Here is a 23,042-nt window from a genome sequence, read left to right as displayed (position 1 = left end):
AGAAAGAAGAATGTTGTGTGGAGTTCAGGGAGGAGTTAAAACAGGCACTGGGTGGTAGTGAAGAGTTGCCGGATGGCTGGGCAACCACTGCAGACATAGGGAGGGAGACAGCAAGGAAGGTACTTGGTGTGTCATCAGGACAGGGGAAAGAAGACAAGGAGACTTGGTGGTGGAATGAGAATATACAGGAAAATATACGGAGGAAGATGCTGGCAAAGAAGAAGTGGGATAGTCAGAGAGATGAAGCAAGTATACAGGAGTACAAGGCGAAGTGGTGTAAAGGCAAAGAGAGAGGTGGTGAAGGCAAAGGAAAAGGCATATGGTGAGTTGTATGAGAGGTTAGACACTAAGGAAGGAGAAAAGGACTTGTACTGATTGGCTAGACAGAGGTACCAAGATGGGAAGGATGTGCAACAGGTTAGAGCAATCAAGGATAGAGATGGAAATGTGCTGACAAGTGAGCTAAGTGTGCTGAGAAGGTGGAAGGAGTACTCTGAGGCGCTGATGAATGAAGAAAATGAGAGCGAGAGAAGGTTGGATGATGTGGGGATAGTGAATCAGGAAGTGCGGTGGATTAGCAAGGAGGAAGTGAGGGCAGCTATGAAGAGGAGGAAGGGTTCAAAGGCAGTTGGTCCTGATGACATACCTATGGAGGCATGGAGGTGTTTAGGAGAGATGGCAGTGGAGTTTTAACTAGACTGTTCAACACAATCTTGGAAAGTGAGAAGATGCCTGAGGAGTGGAGAAGAAGTGTACTGGTACCGATTTTCAAGAATAAGGGTGATGTGCAGAATTGTAGTAGCTACAGAGGTATAAAGTTGATCAGCCACAGCATGAAGATATGGGGAAGAGTAACAGAAGCTAGGTTAAGAGGAGAGGTGATGATTAGCGAGCAGCAGTAAGGTTTCATGCCATGAAAGAACACCACAGATGTGATATGTTTGCTTTGAGAATGTTGATGGAGAAGTATAGAGAAGGCCAGAAGGAGTTATGTTGTGTCTTTGTGGATTTAGAGAAAGCATACGACAGGGTGCCGAGAGAGGAGGTGTGGTATTGTATGAGGAAGTCGAGAGTGGCAGAGAAATATGTAGGAGTGGTGCAGGATATGTATGAGGGAAGTGTGACAATGGTGAGTTGTGCAGTTGGAATGACAGATGGGTTCCAGGTGGAGGTGGGATTACATCAAGGATCGGCTGTAAGACCTTTCTTGTTTGCAATGGTGATGGACAAGTTGACGGACGAGATCAGGCAGGCGTCTCTGTGGACTATGATGTTCGTGGATGACATTGTGATCTGTAGTGAGAGTAGGGTGGGAGCAGGTTGAGGAGAGCCTGGAGAGGTGGAGGTATGCATCAGAGAGAAGAGGAATGAAAGTCTGTAGGAGCAAGAAGGAATACATATACAGGCATGAACGAGAGGGAGGACAGCGGAATGGTGAGGATGTAACGAGTAGAGGTGACGAAGGTGGATGAGTTTAAATAGCTGGGGTCAACTGTCCAAAGTAACGGGGAGTGCAGAAGAGAGGTGAAGAAGAGAGTGCAGGCAGGGTGGAGTGGGTGGAGAAGAGTGTCAGGAGTGATCTACCACAGAAGGGTACCAGCAAGAGTTAAGGGGAAGGTTTACGAGATGGTTGTGAGACCAGCTATGTTGTATGGTTTGGAGACATTGGCACTGACAAAAAGACAGGAGGTGGAGCTGGAGGTGGCAGAGTTGAAGATGATAAGATTGTCATTGGGAGCAACGAAGGACACAGGACTAGGAACGAGTATATTAGAGAGACAGCTCAGGTTGGACGATTTGAAGACAAAGCAAGAGGCAAAATTGAGATGGTTTGGACATGTGTGGAGGAGAGATGCTGGGTATATTGGGAGAAGGATGCTGAAGATGGAGCTGCCAGGGAAGAGGAAAAGAGGAAGGCCCCTCTTCCTCTTCCCTGGCCGAGGAAGAGGAGGTTTATGGATGTGGTGAGGGAGGACATGGAGGTGGTTGGCATGACAGAGGAAGATGCAGAGGACAGGTAGAGATGGAAACAGATGATCCGCTGTGGCGACCCCTTAATGGGAGCAGCCAAAAGTAGTACTAGTAACAGGTCTATCCTGGGACCTAAGACACCATGTAGGGTGGCCCCGATTTTCTGACAAACCAGATGTGGTAAACTTTCTGCCAATGAGCAGGAAATGGCTCATGGACCTGTCTAATCCATTCGGGGTTCCTGACTACGTTCACCGATGGGGAGCATTGTCCCTAGATTTGATTATGGTATCGACTGCAGCCCATATAGTCATGTCTTATTTCATACAGGTGCACACCCACGCCCCTTTACCTGTGCAGACCAACCAAAGGACGACTTGCACTGTGACATAAGAACATGTAAATATGACGTACATGTCCACCATGCTGAGGTGCTTCGTGTTCTACACAGAACGTTGTTTTTAGACAACTACACACAGCGCTGTGTACTGAAATACTTTATGACAACTGTTTTCATACACGCACGTTCACATTTCCTTTTCATTCATTCACATCCTGCCAGCCAAGCCACGTGTCATGCAGTACACAGTACTGAGTTCCTGCTTAGTCAAGTCAGACCTCTTCTAAACAGCTCTCAACAAAACTCTGTGTGTGTGTGTGTGTGTGTTTGCCCAGGGATTAAATCCACACCACTTAGAGCCAGTCTGATAATCTCTTATCATATGGTTTCTAGCGAAAACATGACATTTAGACTGTGAGCACCACACACACACACACACACACACACACACACACTTATTTTCATAAGTGCGGAGACTGATGCAGTTTTGAAAGACCTCCATCAGAGCAATCTTGGAAGCCAGTCTCTCAGACACGACAAGGAAAAACACACAATGAATATCACATTAACGATGACTGCGTATGGACCCGCAGTAACACAACAGACGACCAGTTGATGAAAACGAGTCCGGTCGGATCCTCGGGACCGGCTCGCAGCAACAAGAACCTCTCTCCTGACGCTGGCATTTCACTAAAGGAAAAACCAGTCGTGCAACGTGGTCTGCAGAGTGCAGCATCTCCACGCAGCCGCACAATGAAAACAGATTCGCAGCCACCTGTTTGAAACCGCTGATGTAGTGTCAGAATGCTGGGTGAATGAATGACCTACAAGACTCTACATCAGTGTGATACTGTTTGATTCGAGGCACATTGTGTATTTATGTTGTGAAAAGTCACGTCGGCCCTAAAGAAGGATGGGTAAACTGCGTTTATCCTCCATCGCGCCGCTGCTTTGTGGAGTAAACAGCGCCCCGGTGACACAAGTTCAACAGCGTCGTGCCTTTATTCGCCCGAGTGTGTTGTCAGCAGCTGTAGTGTGTTGCTGTAGTGTGTTCGCTCACCTTTCGTAGCCAGCCTCAGGCACTGGGTTTTAGTCTCCTGCGGGAAGTCAGAAACAGCGCCGGGTCAGTCACCATCCAAATGGAAAGACACACAAAACCAATGCACTTGCGGTGCAGGGTCAGACAGATCGGGGTGTAGGAATGTGGGGGCTCCCAGGTAGATCCTGCAGCCCTACACACCACTTACATGTGCAAGTGCTGGTCCCCTCACAGCTCAGTGAGATAATGCTTCAGTCCCCCTGGAAAGTGACGAATTATTGCTTATTCTACAAAGATATCCCCCCCCCCTTTTTTTTCCCCCCCAATTGCATCCGGCCAATTAGGAGGGCTGCAGACTACCACATGCCTCCTCCAATACATGTGGAGTCGATCAATCAATCAATCAATCAATCAATCAAGCTGCATTTTTTATAGCGCTTCTCCAGCTGCAACAGCCACTCAAAACACTTTACAATTAATTAATTCATACACACATACATCACACACACACGTGATACAGCGACGGCAGGGAAGTGTTGGAAATGCTGGTTCTGTGTAGTTGAAAGAGGCATGCTACATCCTGAGGTCCGCCAGAATGGCATTTGTTATCTCCTCCTGTTAAGACACTGGCCAGGAGGCGGTGTGAGTACGGCTAGGCTTTGGCACCGAGTCAATTATCGGCTGGTGCCCGTGTTTATACATGCCAGTAATGAGCTGTCCAATTTGAGTCCCGGCTAAGACACAGGTGCATTCTGGTCCGGCCATGGCTGGATAAACACTGCTGAGTCACCAGCTGCTTCTTTTCACCTGACAGTGAGGAGTTTCCCCAGGGGGATGTAGCGCATGGGAGGATCCCGGTATTCCCCCCAGTTCCCCCTCTGAACAGGCGCCCGGATCGACCAGAGGAGGCGCTAGAGCAGCGACCAGGACACACACACCCACATCCAGCTTCCCACCCGCAGACACGGCCAATTGTGTCTGTAGGGACACCCGACCAAGCCGGCGGTAACGCGGGGATTCGAACCGGCGTTCCCTGTGTTGGTAGGCAACAGAGTAGACTGCCACGCCACCCAGACACACCCCCATTCTACGAAGATATTCTAAAATGGCATGGACACATTTGTTGGTACCCCTTCGAAAAGATAATGAATAAGTGGATTATAGTGATATTTCAGGCTAACTGGTTTCTTTAATTAGTATGACATGTCTCAACTCTTGTAATTAGTCATGCAGCCAATCAAAATGGAGAAAAGTAATCACTGTGCTGTCTGGAATCATCGTGTGCACCACAACTGAGCAAAGGAAAGAGTTGTCTGAGGAGATCAGAAAGAAAATAATAGCCAGGCATGGTAAAGGTAACGGCTACCAGACTGTCTCCAAGACCATCTCCAAGCAGCCTGACGCTCCTGTGACAACAGCTGCAAATATCACGAAGAAGTCCAAGGTCCACAGAACTGTAGCCAACATCCCTGGGCACGGCCGCAAGAGGAAACCCGACCCCGGGTTGAACAGAAGGATGGTGTGAATGGTAGGAGAAGAACCAAGGACAACTGTCAGAGAGATACAAGCTGAAGTCCAAGGCGAAGGCACGTCGGTTTCTGATCACACCGTCCGTCGCGTTTTCAGTGAAAGTGGGCTCCACGAGAGAAGACCCAGGAGGACTCCACCTTTGAATGGAAAACATAAAAAGGCCAGACTGGAATTTGCTAAAATGCATATTGACAGGCTGCAATCCTTCCGGGAGAATATCCTTTTGACAGATGAGCTTTTTGGCAAGTCACGTCGGCTCTACGTTCACACACGAAAAAATGAAGCTTTCAAAGAAGCGAACACCATACCTACACTGAGACATGGGGGAGGCCCGGTTCTGTTTCAGGGCCGTTTTGCTGCGCCTGGCACAGGGTGCCTTGAATCTGTGCAAGGCACAATGAAATCTCAAGACTATCAAGGCATCCTGGAGAGAAACGTACTGCCAAGCGTCCGAAAGCTCTGTCTCAGTCACAGATTGTGGATCCTCCAACAGGATGATGACCCACAACACACAGCTAAAAGCATAAGAACAAAACATCGGACTATTCATGAGTCCTGATCTGAATTCTATTGAACACCTATGGAAAGAGCTGAGACTTGCAGTCTGGAGAAAGCAGCTATCAAACCTGAGACAGTTGGAGCAGCTTGCCAGCATACCTGTCCACAGGTGCAGGAGTCTCACAGAGAGCTACAGCAACATCTGATTGCAGTGACTGCCTCTAAAGGTTGTGCAGCAAAATATTAGGTTAAGGGTCTCGTCATTTTTGTCCATGCCATTTTCATTTGTTTTATTATTTTCAATTTTATGTTGAATAATAAAAATCAAAAAAAATCAAAACCAAAGTCTGATTTCTATGAAATATGGAATGAACAATGGCGGACGCCCATTACTTTCATCAGTTTCGAGATATTTCCGAGAAAATTGTGTCTTCTGTGTTATTTATGGAGGGATACCAACAAATGTGCCCAGGCCATTTTAGGATATCTTTGTAGAATAAGCAATAATTCATCTCTTTTCACAGCTGCTTTGCTTTATTCTATAACATACCAAAGGCACGCAAGTATACATGACAAAATAGATTTTAATTTCATCACTTTTCAGGAGGACTGAAATATTATTTAAATGAGCTGTAAGGGTACCAACAAATTTGAGCGTGTGTGTGTGTGTGTGTGTGTGTGTGTGTGTGTGTTTTACCCTCTCTGTACTGCTAACTGCCTGGAGGTAGATATTGTAGTTCTTCCGTGGAGCCAGTGGAGGATTCCAGAAACCCTGTGGAGGACAAATCATCTTGTTGTACTGTGAGTTCATAGGCATCTGCCTTTTTCATCACAACTGGAACTTGAAGCAAAAGTAAAGAAGGACAGCCACTGACAGCACACATTTGGCTGTTTGGTCTTCAACCTTGTACAAAAGCTAGCGGCCGATCTGAAGGTTAATACAAGTTTGAATCTATCTTTGTATTTACCATTCAGTGCTATTCCTTTGTACTCCATTGTTAAGGTCTTCTACATCAAATTAACTTGAGGTCCCAGAAAAGCTGAATCAGTTCATCTGGACATCAAGTTCTGAGGGAAAACGTTTCATCACTCATGTTAAGTGACTCCATCAGCTCTCATCTGACTGCAGGAATCGGACTAAACTTGGTGTCCAGATGGACTGGCTCCACTTTTCTGGGATTTCTACACCTGGATTACTGAGCATGTACCGAGACATTAATTTGTGGGAGTTTTGCTCAGCCCTGCCATTTCCTCTGGTATTTTTTCCTCTTATTCTTTATTTCTTTTAAATTTTAATTCTGTTAATTTTTTTATTGTTTTTTTAGTAAATTATGTATTAAAATTATTTATTAAAGCTTTATTGAATTTCATTAAATTATTATTTATAAAAAATTTATTAAATTATTAAGCTTTATTGAATTATTATTTATTAATTTTTTATTAATTCTTTTCATTAAATTAAATTTTATTTTTGTAGATATTGTGTATGTGTTTGGGAAAAGGCTGACCTGGTAAGTCCTGTTGTCGCCCACAGTGAAGGGAAGGGGCTCTGGCAGGTTACTGGGGGAAAGCTGCGCAGCATAGTAATACGGTGATCCACCATTAGAGGCACTGTGGTAGGACATGGGGACCTGAGGGGACACAGTGGAGACAGAGCGCTACCTATAAATGTGTCTATGGATCTAACAAAAACAAAAAACAAATACACAAAGAAGGTCTCGACACAAAGTTATTTACATGTACTGTTTGAGAATGAGATATCACTGGACAGTCCTCGTTTAGGGGTTCGAAAATGCAGATGAACCCAACATTTAAAGAACCATTTTATCTTAGAATAGTCAGTAGTGAGTACAATGTTTTCCATTTTTACTTTACCATAACTATAAATACACACACACACAGCTAGCTAGGTAATTTACATGGGACAGGTTGCTTGACGAAGGCTAATTAATAATCACCTGGTAGCAGTCAGAGGAAGCTTGGCGACGTGAACGCTGAGGATTCACTTCCTCCACCACAATCTGGTACGCACTGGAATAAACAACAAAAAAATATACTTCCTCACAATAACCCATGGATGTAAAACATATGGGCTTATAGGTAATACTGAGGAAGGCAGCGTGTCTCCTCCATGTGACCTGACTTCACCACCCGGTATACACTGGAAAACCGACTCCAATATAAGAACAACAACACACAGACACACAATATGTACGTTTAATTGACATCACGGCAACACAGCATAAATGGAAGCTCAAAATGATTTTTTTAACATGATCATAACACAAACACAACCATCAGATCGCTACTCTTTTTTCCCCCCTACCTCTCTTTCCCCTGGGCTTTCTATGACGCCGCCTTTAAAACCGTTCCTGCGCCTAGTTCAACTCACATCCTCAGTACCGACGTAACGACAGACCGAGGCTGGCACGGCAGAAGCCTGGGTTCGCCACATCATGCTACGCGGACACGACAACGTGACGGAAAGCTGGTAATTAAACGCTACAACTACAATCTGGTGAACAGTGGAGCAAGATTAGGGGAACAAGTCCTGCAAACACATTCACAGATATGCACTTTTGGCGCACATTGACGCCACATCCATCCGGATCAACACAGGGGAACGGTAGATCCTTAAGGGGTGATGTGGGTGGATGACAGGACATGTTACGGAGAGACTGGTTTTCGGAGCCTGTGTGCGAGAGGACGAGGCGAGAGGCTTTTTGATGTTTTGAACGAGTACTGCATACGCAAATATACGGGGGGGGGGGATAAATATATGTAGAGATCTAGTAGACTAACAGCTTCTGTGACTTCTGCCCTATTCACCCTCCGATTCTTCTGTTCATCCTATCGTACTGCACCCGCCCCCCCTCCGCTCCCCTCCCCATGCCCCCAGGTCTGCCAGAATGTTAGGACAGATGGACACAGACACTTCCAAGCCATATGCCCACTCCAACACACTTTCTCTCCTCCCCTCTCACGCTCACTATCTCACCCCTTCTCACACAAACATGCACACACATGCAAAGCAAGCATGAATGCATGACTGGTATGTAAACACGTATACTGTATTTTATTGTATCCACATATGAATGGAAGCATGTTTATAACACATATTTTATGTCTCTTAGTTAATACCATACATATGTATGTGTTTGTTTACATGTCCATGTGTCTGTTAGCATGTAGCATTACCTGTTTACATGTCCATGTGTCTGTTAGCATGTAGCATTACCTGTTTACATGTCCGTGTGTCTGTTAGCATGTAGCATTACCTGTTTACATGTCCGTGTGTCTGTTAGCATGTAGCATTACCTTATAGGAGCTCCTTTAGCCTGGGCAGGTTTGAGCAGGACAGTGATGGTTGTTGCAGTTTCATTAAGAAAGGCCTCTGACCCATCATACTCTTCCAGTGTAGGGGCTGAGGGGGGACACAGAGTTTGATAGACATAGAAAGAGACAGATCCAGTTACCTTGGAGTTACTAAGACAAAAAAAAAAAAATATATATATATATATATATATATATATACGTCTCTGTTTGCAAGCCAATAGTGAAATGACAGGGCAGGTCATCTGTACCTGAAATGTTCGTGGTCACATTGAGCGTAGTTGGGGGTCCGAACCCTTTGGAGGTGGATGCCCGTATTGAGAGCTGGTATGTGACGCCCGGGTGGAGCTGGGAAAACAGGTGATGGGTGGCATTGGAGGGCAAGGACACCGTCAGTCCTGGCCGCTGGAGAGGCACGGAGGGGTCGAACGAACGTATACCGCTGTAACTTATCTGTGGAGGGATGGGGACAGAGCAACCTACACATTTACCGACATCCAAAACCCGTCGAGAGAGAGAGTGTCCAGCCAGTTATGTATACCGAGCATGTTTGTTTTTCTTTTTCAGCAACACAAACTGTCACAGAAATTGAATTAAACACACATCTAGAAAGTGTCCAGTGAAACCAAAGTATTCCACTGTTGGTAAACTGCTCAACTGCAGGATATGTGCCTTGCTGAAGGGAACATCAACAGTAATTTTCAGGCAAAGAGCATTACGTTTACTCCTGATCAATAATAACAATAACAATACCAATAACAACAATAGTAACAATAATAATAATATTAATACCTCATATTGTATGATCACTCCATTGGGCTCAGCTGGTTCCTTCCAGTACAGCAGGATTCTGTCTTCAAACGGAGTGGCTCTCACTGACTGAGTGGGAACTGATCCCGGCACTATTAGTAACCGGCAAAACACACACACCATGATCACACAATGTCATCAGATAATCAAATCATAATCCTAAAATAGAGAACATCTGACTAACTAAACTCTGACTAAACACTGACTAATTTGAAACTGATGATACACACAGTTGGGTTAGTGTGTGTGTGTGTGTGTGTGTGAGTGGTTTATCGCACCGTCCTCGTCAGTCTGTATGACTGTCTCGTCACTCTCCTTCCGTCCCTCTGGATTCGTCAGTATCATCTTCAGACTGACGTTGGTGTAGGGGGGCAGGTTCCCCACCAGGTGGCGTGGTGCTGAATTCATAAAACAATTGATTTGTATTCAACAGATCCTGATTGTGATCTACGTATGACAATTGAATCTGCTGGTGAGTAAATATCATCGTCAAACTGTAGTGCGGGGTGAAGGGGGGGGGGTAAGCTGCCCACATAACACTGGCCTCTGAATTTACCACAGACAGTCGGGGGAACATATACAGTACCATGACTCATGATCCCCAAGGGGTAGTGCGAACGGCTAAACTGGTAGTATCGATTAGCTTTTATATCACAAGTGATGCAAAAAAAGTCATGATCAACTGGACATTTTTGTCCTGGGCAGGGACTTTACGCCAAGATTTGATTGACATGTTACAGATTTGGCTAGCTCAAAAGTAGGCGAGATGACACAATGGACAATTACAGAAAAATCAGATTTCACTTGAGAAGAAAAATTGAGGCAAAAATACAACAGCAACAAAAAAGCATCTTTTCTAAAGGACAAGTGGCAATAAGATGAACAACTCATTGTCGGTGGTAAAGTAACGGAAATCTTTTCCTTCCATGGCGTCTTCAGTTTACATTCTGGAGATGTCTGCTAATTTATGAACAAAATTAAATTCAAGCGGAACATTAGCGAGTATGACTACTATAAAGACAAGGTATATACCTCTTATGTAAATGGTAAATGGATTGCATTTATATAGTACTTTTCCAGCTGCACCAGCCACTCAAGGTGCTTAACAATCAATGAATTCCTCACATCCATCCACATACATACGCCCACGGCGGTGTCACTCACGCAAGGCGCCGAGCAGCTCGTCAGGAGCAGGTAGTGGGGGTTAGGTGTCTTGCTCAAGGACACTGACATTTTTTTCAAGGAGGAGGCGAGCGTCAAACCAGTGACCCTCCAGTTACCAGACGACCCGGCTCTACCTCCGAGCCGCTGCCGCCCCTGTACCGCCCACGTACTTCATTTATCCATTGATTTTACTCATTTGATGGCCGAGCGTTACCTTTAGGGTCCATATCCAAGCAGTCGGCCTTGCTGCGGTTGTTGGCAGTCATGTAATGGTAGCATATGGTCACATTGAAGGTGTGACATCGAGTTATGTTGTAGCCCAGCGACTCCCAGTCCACCGCAATCAGACGAGACCTGGTCTCGGCGATCTTGAGACGCTTAGGGGTCCTCATCGGCTCTACAGAAAATAGCGGGGGGGGGGGGGTGAGAGAAATAGAGAACACACAAAGTTACCATCGGCCATGACAGCGAGAAGTAAAAAGGCAGACTTTCCGACTGCCTGGTGGGAACGCAAGCTGTGGATTCCTACTCCACAAATCATAATGAGTCTCCTCGGTCCGCTGGGTCTCCCATGCATATTTATGACTCGGGTAGTCCAACAGGGTGTTGTGTACTGCCCCGGGCTCCTCTGTCACATCAGTTATCAAGACGAAAGCGTGTCGATTGTGAATCTGCATGAACCAGATGGAGGAACCGTTCTTCCGTAGCCATTCTTTGATGATCCGATGCGTCGTGAACCCGGGGACGTGCACATCCCAGGTTTCCGAGGATCGGAATGCCTTCTTAGTCTCCTCTGGCACGGGAACCTCATGTTCATTTAAACTCGTGTTACTCGTGATAATGCGCCATTAAAAGCCCGTGTTGCCGTGCCGCCTCCCAATCACGGCGGAATCCCACTACATTTGGTCCGGCCAGACATCGATTTACCAAAGCCCACAGCGAAAACATTTCCTACAGTTTGTCAAAAGTCATTTTTGTGCTTGATTGCCGTGTTGTGTTGGAGCAGGATGTTGTGTTTATGGCCATTAACTCCAGTCCAACATATTTAAGAGCTTTTTTTAAGAAAAAAAAGGTTCATCACAATGATTATTTTTACTCTTTAAGGGCGACGCGGGACGTAAATCCGGGAAACGAGCACAGCGCAAATTTCAAGCCAAGACCTGAACGTGCACGCAGGCTTGTGAAAACGTGCGTGTCTGTTCCCTGGAAAAAAGGACAGCAGGAGTCTGTAGACTGTGTGTGTGTGTGTTTGTTGTGTACCTTTAATGTGTGCTCAGACTTGCTGTAGTCAATATTATCTACCCGCCTCCCCTCCTCACTGCCCCGGGCTCTAATTACCTTAACAGGCTCATTTAACTGGATCAATTGAACGCATACACACACACAAACACACACACACACACATACACATGCAAACAAAAACACTCACCTACACACACGCCTGCGAACACTAAAAGATTTGTACTTTCCTTTCCTCTCCTTCCTGCTTACTCCTATCAGTCCAATAAATTGTACTGAGTGGCTCTCCACGCTGGGAGCTCTGCGGTGGTAAATAGTATAAATATACATACCCCACAGGGTTTCCTGCACCAACAAAGGGGAAAAAAGAAAGGTCAGCCTACACGGAGGGGCAACTAAAACCTAGCACCCTCCCCAACGGGGCTCCCGCCACATCTTCGGCGTCTCATAGTCCACGCAGAGGACGCAGTACTATCTAGAGCCGCGGTTTTCAAACCCCGGGTCGCGACCCCCGCACGGGTCGCAGGATATTAAAAATGGGTGGGCAAATTAGATTCGGTAGGCGGATTATTTATTTATTTTTGGAAAATTATATCTCGCACCGGTGCGCCCCGTACGCGCAATCAATCGAGCTCTCTAGATGTCACGGCCATTCGTGGGTCACGTCGAGGATTTTTAAAAAATGACGCACCGCCGTTGCGCGGAGAATTTGACACGATGCCCGAGCTAGCCTAATGTCTAGCTTTGTGAAAACATCATGTAACGTTGCAACGTTGTACATTTATGCTAGCTAGCAAAATTAGATGTATTTGTTATCGTTATATACGGGTCGTGTTGATAACCAATGGGAAAGTATGGGTCCCCTGAAAAAAAGTTCGAAAACCACCGAGACGGAGGGAGAGACAGCTTTTCGTTCTGAGTAACTACCACTCGAACCAGGGCAATTTCCTCTACCTCGAGTCGGGCTCTTCTAGCTAGAGGAGCCTCTCCTTTGTCCAATAACGTTAGCTACCGCTCTAACTTTCGGGCAAATCACCCTCTCAAGTGTCTCAAGTGTGAGCGCCATTTCCCGACTTGAACGGTTTCCAAAACCAGCTGTGGACTGAGCAGCTATTCGATAACCGTTGGCTTCCGCTGGGAGTCGCAAAATCACCTGTTGGTGTTATTTACACCACCTCCCTCCGTCTCTCTCTGTTGTGTGCATCGCTCACTCAATCCTCTCAGGACTTTTAATAAAAACCAGCTCACCTTAAATTCTACCCTCCCCCCCTCCTCTACTTTTGTCTTTCTGTGTTGCTCTCCACCTTTGTCTCCCTCTTGCTCTCCGCCAGTCTGTCTCTCGGAGGAGAAAACACAAGGACACAAACTTGTCGCTTCTTCTGACAAGCCATTATCTAGCTGTCACTCTTACGCACGCACACGTGCACACACACACAAACGGAGAGAGAGAGAACTCAGGCACAAAGACAAACACATTCACACACTAAAACCTACAAGGCAAAACCCACACACAAACACATACATATACACCCATGTCAGGTTCTGACAGAGTCTAGATTAAATCTAGGCAGTGTGTTTGTGTGTGTGTGTGTGAGAGAGAGAGAGAGAGAGAGAGAGAGAGAGAGAGAGAGAGACAGAGAGAGAGAGAGAGAGAGAGAGAGAGAGAGAGGTCTCAATACAACTCATAAGAAGACTGCAGTGTCAAGAGCAACCCCATAACGCACAAAAAAAACCCACACACATACACTCACATACCCACACACACACTCACAAACGTAAGCTGAAATGCAAAAATGTGATGATGTGTCGAGTCATTTTGATGTATAGACTAGATGTGTTTAAAGACTATCCTTATACATCTTTTTCTTCTTATTTCGGCTGCTGCTGTTAGGGGTCACCACAGCAGATCATCCGTTTCCATCTCTTCCTGTCCTCTGCATCTTCCTCTGTCACGCCAGCCTCCCTCATGTCCTCCATCACCACATCCATAAACCTCCTCTTTGGCCTTCCTCTTTTCCTCTTCCCTGGCAGCTCCATATTCAGCATCCTTCTCCCAATATACCCAGCATCTCTCCTCCACACATGTCCAAGCCATCTCAATCTTGCCTCTCTTGCTTTGTCTCCAAACCGTCCAACCTGAGCGGTCCCTCTAATATACTCCTTCCTAATCCTGTCCTTCTTCGTTACTCCCAGTGAAAATCTTAGCATCTTCAACTCTGCCACCTCCAGCTCCGCCTCCTGTCTTTTCGTCAGTGCCACTGTCTCCAAACCATATAACATAGCTGGTCTCACTACCATCTTATAAAACTTTCCCTTTAACTCTTGCTGGTACCCTTCTGTCGCAAACCACTCCTGACACTCTTCTCCACCCACTCCACCCTGCCTGCACTCTCTTCTTCACCTTTCTTCCACACTCCCCCTTACTTTGGACAGTTGACCCCAAGTATTTAAACTCATCCACCTTCATCACCTCTACTCCTTGCCTCCTCACCATTCCACTGTCCTCCCTCTCATTCGCACATATGTATTCCATCCTGCTCCTACTGACTTTCATTCCTCTTCTCTCCAGTGCATACCTCCACCTCTCCAGAATCTCCTCAACCTGCACCATACTCGCACTACAGATCACAATGTCATCCGCGAACATCATCATCCACGGAGACTCCTGCCTGATCTCGTCTGTCAATCTGTCCATCACCATTGCAAACAAGAGAGGGCTCAGAGCTGATCCTTGATGTAATCCCACCTCCACCTGGAACCCATCTGTCATTCCAACCACACACCTCACCATTGTCACACTGCCCTCATACATATCCTGCACCACTCCTACATACTTCTCTGCAACTCCCGACTTCCTCATACAATACCGCACCTCCTCTCTCGGCACCCTGTCGTATGCGTTCTCTAAATCTACAAAGACACAATGTAACTCTTTCTGGCCTTCTCTATACTTCTCCATCAACATTCTCAAAGCAAACATCCCATCTGTGGTGCTCTTTCGTGGCATGAAACCATACTACGGCTCGCTAATCATCACCTCTCCTCTTAACCTAGCTTCTATTACTCTTTCCCGTATCTTCATGCTGTGGCTGATCAACTTTATTCCTCTGTAGTTACTACAGTTCTGCACATCGCCCTTATTCTTGAAAATCAGTATCGGCACACTCCTTCTCCACTCCTCAGGCATCCTCTCACTTTCCAAGTTTGTGTTAAACAATCTAGTTAAATCTCCACTGCCATCTCTCCTAAACACCTCCATGCCTCCACAGGTAGCATGTCATCTTGACCAACCACCTTTCCACTCATCCTCTTCATAGCTGCCCTCTCTTTCTCCTTGCTAATCCACCGCACTTCCTGATTCACTATCCCCACATCTTCCAACATTCTCTCTCTCTTATTTTCTTCAATCACCAGCCCCTCGGAGTACTCCTTCCACCTTCTCAACACACTTTCCTCGCTTGTCAGCACATTTCCATCTCTACCCTTCGTCAACCTAACTTGCTGCACATCCTTCCAAGCTTGGTCTCTCTCTCTAGCCAATCACTACAAGTCCTCTTCTTCTCCCTTAGTGTCCAACCTCTCATACAACTCGCCATATGCCTTCTTCTTTGCCTTAAGTCACATCTCCTTGTACTCCTGCCTTCTTTCTTCATCTCTCTGACTATCCCACTACTTCTTCACCAACCTCTTCCTCCATATACTTTCCTGTATATTCCCATTCCACCACCATGTCTCCTTGTCTTCCTTCCTCTGTCCTGATGACACACCAAGTACCTTCTTATCTGTCTCCCTCACTATGTCTGCAGTGGTTGCCCAGCCATCTGGCAACTCTCACTACCACCCAGTGCCTGTCTTAACTCCTCCCTGAATTTCTCACAACAGTTTTCTTTCTTCAACTTCAACCATTTGATCCTTGGCTCTGCCTTCACCCTCTTCCTCGTATTGATCTCCAAAGTCATCCTACAGACCACCATCCGATGCTGCCTCGCTACGTTCTCCCCTGTCATCACCTTGCAGTCACCTATCTCTTTCAGATCGCACCTTCTGCGTAAGATATAAACCACATATCTATATAAAGCTATCAGCCAAAACATTAAAACCACTTACAGACAAGTGAATAACATTAGTTATATCGTTACAATGGCATCTGTCAAGGGGTGTGATATACTGGGCAGCAAGTGGGCAGTCAGTTCTTGAAGTTGATGTGTTGGAAGCAGGAAAAATGGGCAAGCATAGGGATCCGAGCAACTTTGATAAGGTCCAAACTGTGATGGCCAGATGACTGGGTCAGAGCATCTCCAAAACGACAGGTCTTGTGGGGTTTTCCAGGTGTGCAGTGGTCAGTACCTACCAAAAGTTGTCCAAAAAAGGACAACCAGTGAACCGGCGACAGGGTCATGGGCACCCAAGGCTCACTGATGCGCACGGGGAGCGAAGGCGAGCCTGTCTGGTCCGAACCCACAGAAGAGCTACTGTAGCTCAAATTACTGAAAAAGTGAATGCTGGCTATGATAGACAGGTGTCAGAACACAGTGCATCACAGCTTGCTGCGTATGGGGCTGCGTAGCCACATACCGGTCAGAGTGTCCATGATGACCCCTGTCCACCACCGAAAGCACCTAGAATGGGCCCCTGAGTATCAGAACTGGACACTGGAGCAATGGAAGAAGATGGCCTGTCTGATGAAGTGCATTTTCTTTTACATCATACGGGTGACTGGGTGTAACTGCGTCATTTACCTGGGGAAGACATTGCACCAGGATGCACTGTGGGTAGAAGGCAAGCCGGCAGAGGCAGTGTGATGCTCTGGGCAATGTTCTGCTGGGAAACCTTGGGTCCTGGCATTCATGTGGATGTTACCACCTAGTACCTAAACATTGTTGCAGACCAGGCACACCCCTTCATGACAACGGTATTCCCTGATGGCAGTGGCCTCTTCCAGCAGGATAATGCTCCCCGCCACACTACACACATTGTTCAGGAATGGTTTGAGGAACATGACAAAGACTTCAAGGTGTTACCTTGGCCTCCAAACTCCCCAGATCTCAATCTGATCGAGCACCTGTGGGATGTGCTGGAAAAACAAATCTGATCCATAGAGGACCCACCTCTCAATTTACAGGACTTAAGGATCTGCTGCTAACGACTTGGTTAGCAGCAGATAGCAGGTACCAGAGGGCACCTTCACAGGAGGTTTTAATGTTTCGGCTGGTCGGTGTAATTATATATACATCAGACATGTGAGAGAAAAAAAGAGAAAGAGGGGGACGGACAGAAACAAAATTGAGGAGAGACGAGCCTAGAACACTGTTGCTCCTCCATCAGTGTGTATGCTTTTGTGTGCGCCTGGAAGCAGGTGTCTATACGTGTGTGTCTGTGTCAGAGCATTTCCTTTCTACTCCAACATGTTATTGGATGGTTGACATTTAAATAAAGCAAGAGATGCCTTTATCTGTCTTTCTCTCTCTCTCTCTCTCTCTCTCTCTCTCCCTTTTCACTCTTACACTCTCCGTCACATGCCTATGTGCCCCCCCCCCCCGGGTTTCCCTTTCCCTCTCACTCCATCTTACTCTCTTCAAATCAATACTTGTGATCCTCACCATAAACCTTGCTATTAGATAACCCCCCCCCCACACCCCCAACACACACACACACACACACACACACACACACACGGGCGGTGTAATAAAGTGCATTGATTTCAGGGTCTCTTGATGCTAAAACAATGAGATGGGTTTCAACTTGGAATTAAAAGCAAATAAACGAATGGCTGCCTGCCTGTCATGAGCGCACACACACACACACACACACACACACACACACACACACACACACACACACACACACACACACACAGGCATCTCCAAACATTCCTATGTAGACTAACACACACACACAAACATGCACACACACACACACACACACACACACACGCACCCGCCAACGCACACACACACTTTTAACCCGCATTTAAAGGCAACATTCCCCACCTGACCCATAATGCATTGCTGCTTATCTCTGTCTATTTACTCTATTTACTGCTGAGAGGGAGGGAGGGAGGGAGGGAGCGAGAGAGCGTTAGTGAGGAATAGCAAAATGATAGAAAGAAGGAAGGGGGGAAAAAGAGCTGGCCAAGAGGAACGACAGAAGGATGGAGGGAGAGCAGATCAAAATGGAGGAACGGAGTCCAAAAACTGAAGCAATGGGAAGAAAAATGAAAGTGGGGCTGGATGAAAGGAGGAGGAAGATGGAGGGGGAGTCAGACAGACAGAGAGGGGGGGGGGGTAGAGAGAGAGAGAGAGAGACGGAGAAAGGGAGCGGAGCAGAGATAACCAGTTTGGAATGGGGCCAAATCCACGCGGGACCAGTTCCAACCATAAACCACAGAGGCCGCCTTGTTCCCCTCCCTCCGCTGACAAAGAGACAAACGGCTTGATTCATGTTGCAACTAAAAGGCTTTGTTCTCCACAGATGGAGCTTTGAAAAACAACAACAATACCAATAAACAGCAACAATAACACAGAGGACAAGCCGCTTCATATCGGCACAATCCAGAGGCCGCAATTAAAGAAGGCAAAACAAAAGGGGAGGAAATGAAACTAAATGAAACGGAGTTCCGCCAGGCCGAACACCGCTCCGTCCTCCGTCCCCCCCCCCCCACCCCCCCACCCAACATAAACGACAGGGATGAGAGCCGGCAACAAAGACAAGCGAAACAAGGAAAAAAGTAGAGAGGCCGAGGAGCGAAGCAGAAAACGATAAGGAGAAAAGACAGGAGAGGGGAGGGAGAGAAAAGAAGGAAGTGGGGGGTGGGGGTGGGGGGGGGGCAGAAAAGAAAAGAAAGTTGGAAGGAGATGCAGCAAAACTCAAAATGCATCCACCCGCTTAGTTCTTCGTAATTCTTTAACACTAGAAGGACCGGGATTTCGTGCCTACCGAAAACCACCATGGCGGTCAAAATGGCCGCCGGTTTTTAAATCCAACCGAGATATTAACGCATCGCATACGTTAGCGTGTCTGTTAGGGAAACTAACTGACACCACAATTAACATTTTAACAACTTTAATACTATGTTTCAAACAATTTAAAATGGCCGCCGTCCAACGCCTGTAAATACCGCAACGCCTCGGCGGTAGTCATGTCGGCGTCTGTAACCAGACCTGTTGGCAATAATCAGGAATCAAGTCTAGACTACTTCTCTACACTGGAGGACACTAGTGTGTTTCTAGGACAGAGCAGTGAACCTCGCAAAGGAAATAAATAGTGACGCACAAATTACGAGCGGCCATTTTGACCATTTTAGGGAGCTCTTATCACAACTTTTTCGCACAACTGACCCAAAACTCGTTTCAATGCAAATATACGCAATTTTAGGAGCATTCAGGGAGCGGCGGGTCTATAGCTTCATTTTTCCACAATGTTGTTAAACTCGGAAAATCCAAAAATCGGCAAAACGGCGGCCTTGGTCGTGGGCGTATCCATCTCTCTCTCTCTCTACTGTCCGCTCTCATTTCTGTCTGTCTCTCTTCCTCAGTCTGTCTCTCAAGGGTGAGCTGTACTGACCCAAACTCTGGAGAATTCACACTACAGATTATAACACACACACACACACACACACACACATATACACTGGTGGGATAATCTCACAAACAAACACACACATTGACACACAGTGCACTGTTGTGCGTTCCCAGCGGAGCCGTCGTGAGTGCAGGTGAACCCTTGAGAACGAGACTCGCCCACAGCAGACACACCGGCGAAGGGGGACGACAACACGCCCTCCTGTGGTGAGGGGTAAACCATCAGACAGGAAGCTCGGACCAGCTCTTCATGAACACTGAACGTGTGGACCAATCCGACTCTCACACCCGCCGCCGGACCGCCACCATCACACGGCCAGACATTTAAACGGCCGTCGCCTCCTGCGTGGCGGCAGAAGAAGACTCCTCGCCTCACAGATTAGCTCCTTGTTAGGAAGTCTCCTGGCCGCCACGTCTGCAGCCTGACCCCCGCAGCACCATGTTGCTCGCTGACTGTGCGCCAGAAAGTGTGTGTACTTTCACACATCGGATCCTGCGTGTGACTCGGTGTCTGCCTCTGCGTGCACGCTTGGCCCGATGGGTGCTTGTGTCTGCGGGGCATTGTGTACCACACTTGTGTGCGACTCCATTAGCCCATAAATCCAAGCGGTGCTGAGTTAGGGAATCACACGAGAAGATGCTGCGACTTTGCTGCCTTGTGTGAGCTTTGTCAGTTTCCCTGTGTGTGTATCTCTTGTGTGAGCTTTGTCAGTTTCCTGTGTGTGGTATCTCTTGTGTGAGCTTTGTCAGTTTCCCTGTGTGTGTATCTCTTGTGTGAGCTTTGTCAGTTTCCCTGTGTGTGTAATCTCTTGTGTGAGCTTTGTCAGTTTCCCTGTGTGTGTATCTCTTGTGTGAGCTTTGTCAGTTTCCTGTGTGTGTATCTCTTGTGTGAGCTTTGTCAGTTTCCCTGTGTGTGTATCTCTTGTGTGAGCTTTGTCAGTTTCCTGTGTGTGTATGTCTTGTGTGAGCGTGTCAGTTTCCCTGTGTGTGTATCTCTTGTGTGAGCTTTGTCACGTTTCCCTGTGTGTGTATCTCTTGTGTGAGTGTGTCAGTTTCCCTGTGTGTGTGTGTGTGTGTGTGTGTGTGTGTGTGTGTGTGTGTGTGTGTGTGTGTCTAACCTGCCATGACCAGGAATTTTTCAGCAGAAAATTCAGAATTAGGATTTAAAGCTACTTCATCACGCTCCGTCTTTCCCTCTCTTCCTTTCTGTCTCTCTCTCTCTCTCACACACACACACACACACACACACACACACACACACACACACACACACACACACACACACACACACACACACAAATCTCTCTACTTCAAGTGATTATTTTTTTACCCATCAGACAAGAGCAATAAATCACTGGAGAGAAGCAAAAATCGTGAGAGAATTGGAGTTAACAGGTGGAGGAGAAGAGAAGAGAGGAGAGAAAAGAGAAGAGAACAGAAGAGAGGAGAGGAGAGGAGAGGAGAGAGAGGAGAGGAGAGGAGAGGAGAGGAGAGGAGAGGAGAGGAGAGGAGAGGAGAGGAGAGGAGAGAAGAGAAGAGAAGAGAAGAGAAGAGAAGAGAAGAGAAGAGAAGAGAAGAGAAGAGAAGAGAAGAGAAGAGAGAGAGAGAAGACGGGAGAGAGGAGAAGAAAAGAGAAGAGAAGAGAAGAGAAGAGAAGAGAAGAGAAGAGAAGAGAAGAGAAGAGAAGAGAAGAGAAGAGAAGAGAAGAGAAGACGGGAGAGAGGAGAAGAAGACAGGAGGAGAGAAGACAGGAGGAGAGCGGACATGAGAGAAAAGAAGAAGAGAGGAGAGAAAAGAAGAGAAGAGAAGACAGGAGAGGAGAGAGGCCGGAGAGGAGAGAAGACAGGACAGGAGAGAAGAGATGACAGAGGAGAGAGAGAGAGAAGACAGAGAGAGACAGAGAGAAGAAGAGAAAGAAAAGAAGACAGGGAGGAGAGAAGAGAAGACAGAAGAGAAGACAGAGAGGAGAGAAGAAGACAGGAGAGGGGAGAAGAGACAACAGGAGAGGGGAGAGAAGAAGACAGGAGAGGAGAGAAGACAGGAGAGGAGAGAAGACAGGAGAGGAGAGGAGAGAAGAGAAGACAGGAGAGGAGAGGAGAGAAGACAGGAGAGGAGAGGAAGAAGACAGGAGAGGAGAGGAGAGAAGACAGGAGAGGAGAGAAGAGAAGACAGGAGAGGAGAGGAGAGAAGACAGGAGAGGAGAGGAGAGAAGACAGGAGAGGAGAGGAGAGGAGAGAGGACAGGAGAGGAGAGGAGAGGAGAGAAGACAGGAGAGGAGAGGAGAGAAGACAGAGAGGAGAGGAGAGAAGACAGGAGAGGAGAGAAGAGAAGAGAAGACAGGAGAGGAGAGGAGAGAAGACATGAGAGGAGAGGAGAGAAGACAGGAGAGGAGAGGAGAGAAGACAGGAGAGGAGAGAAGAGAAGACAGGAGAGGAGAGGAGAGGAGAGAAGAGAAGACAGGAGAGGAGAGGAGAGGAGAGAAGACAGGAGGAGAGAAGAGAAGACAGAGAGGAGAGAAGACAGGAGAGGAGAGAAGAGAAGACAGGAGAGGAGAGAAAGAGAGACAGGAGAGGAGAGAGACAGGAGTGGAGAGAAGAGAAAACAGGAGAGAGAGGAGAGAAACAGGAGAGGAGAGGAGAGAAGACAGGAGAGGAGAGAAGATAAGACAGGAGAGGAGAAGAGAGAAGACAGGAGAGGAGAGAAGAGAAGACAGGAGAGAAGGGAAGAGAAGACAGGAGAGAAGGGAAGAGAAGACAGAGAGAAGAGAAGACAGGAGAGAAAAGAAGACAGAGAGGAGGGAGGGGAGGGAAGGGAAGAGAGGAGAGGAGAGGACAGGAGAAGAAAAGAGAAGACATGAGAGAAGAGAAGAGAAGAGAAGAGAAGAGAAGAGAAGAGAAGAGAGAGAAGAGAAGAGAAGAGAAGAGAAGAGAAGGGAAAGGAAGTGGAAGGGAAGAGAGGAGAGGACAGGAGAAGAAAGAGAAAGAGAAGAGAATTTCCCCCTGCCCTCCCCTATGGGGGATGAGATAGTGTTTGTTATTGTATCAGGTGCTGGGTTGTGTGTGTGTGTGTGTGTGTGTGTGTGTGTGTGTGCGCGTGCGTGGTGTTCGCGCGCACAATATTTTCTCTATTTTCCATCAATTGTATTGGTTTTTAATGAAGCCATGTTTCATGTGTGCGCGCACATATGTGCATTGCTGACGTCTGTGTGCAGATTTGTGCGTGTGCTCGTCCGCCATATCGCATTGCACTGCAGATCCAGTAAACTACAGGTGGCAGGATCAGACAAACCTAACCAAACAGAAAAAAGCAAAGGCATCATTACCATTTAAATAACATTTCTACCCCTGCGTCTCTCTCTCTCACCCCAGCACATACACTCTTCCTCTGGGCCTGCGTGCATGTGTGTGTGTGTGTGTGTGAGAGAGAGAGAGAGAGAGAGAGAGAGAGAGAGAGAGAGAGAGAGAGAGAGAGAGAGAGAGAGAGAGAGAGAGAGAGAGAGAGAGAGAGAGAGAGAGAGCGAAACCTCCATCACTTGGAG

The 23,042-nt window shown here is 47.0% G+C and overlaps 1 protein-coding gene across 1 annotated transcript in view; it reads right to left on the bottom strand.

Annotated features, from left to right (window-relative positions):
- ptprk (protein tyrosine phosphatase receptor type K) overlaps window positions 1-23,042 on the bottom strand; it is a 148,783-nt gene that overhangs the window by 51,737 nt on the left and 74,004 nt on the right. The window contains exons 3-11 of the mRNA XM_056294136.1: window positions 10,900-11,082; window positions 9,800-9,919; window positions 9,504-9,613; window positions 8,963-9,164; window positions 8,697-8,802; window positions 7,337-7,409; window positions 6,887-7,009; window positions 6,076-6,150; window positions 3,372-3,408 (exon numbers count right to left, since the gene is read on the bottom strand). Of these exons, the coding sequence (XP_056150111.1) occupies window positions 3,372-3,408; window positions 6,076-6,150; window positions 6,887-7,009; window positions 7,337-7,409; window positions 8,697-8,802; window positions 8,963-9,164; window positions 9,504-9,613; window positions 9,800-9,919; window positions 10,900-11,082 (1,029 nt within the window). The remainder of the gene's footprint in view (window positions 1-3,371; window positions 3,409-6,075; window positions 6,151-6,886; window positions 7,010-7,336; window positions 7,410-8,696; window positions 8,803-8,962; window positions 9,165-9,503; window positions 9,614-9,799; window positions 9,920-10,899; window positions 11,083-23,042) is intronic.

Source organism: Lampris incognitus, chromosome 15 (assembly GCF_029633865.1).
Source record: "Lampris incognitus isolate fLamInc1 chromosome 15, fLamInc1.hap2, whole genome shotgun sequence".
Lineage (NCBI taxonomy): Eukaryota > Metazoa > Chordata > Actinopteri > Lampriformes > Lampridae > Lampris > Lampris incognitus.
The sequence above is the reverse complement of the archived record's forward strand: the minus strand, read 5'-3'. Positions and strand labels throughout refer to the sequence as shown.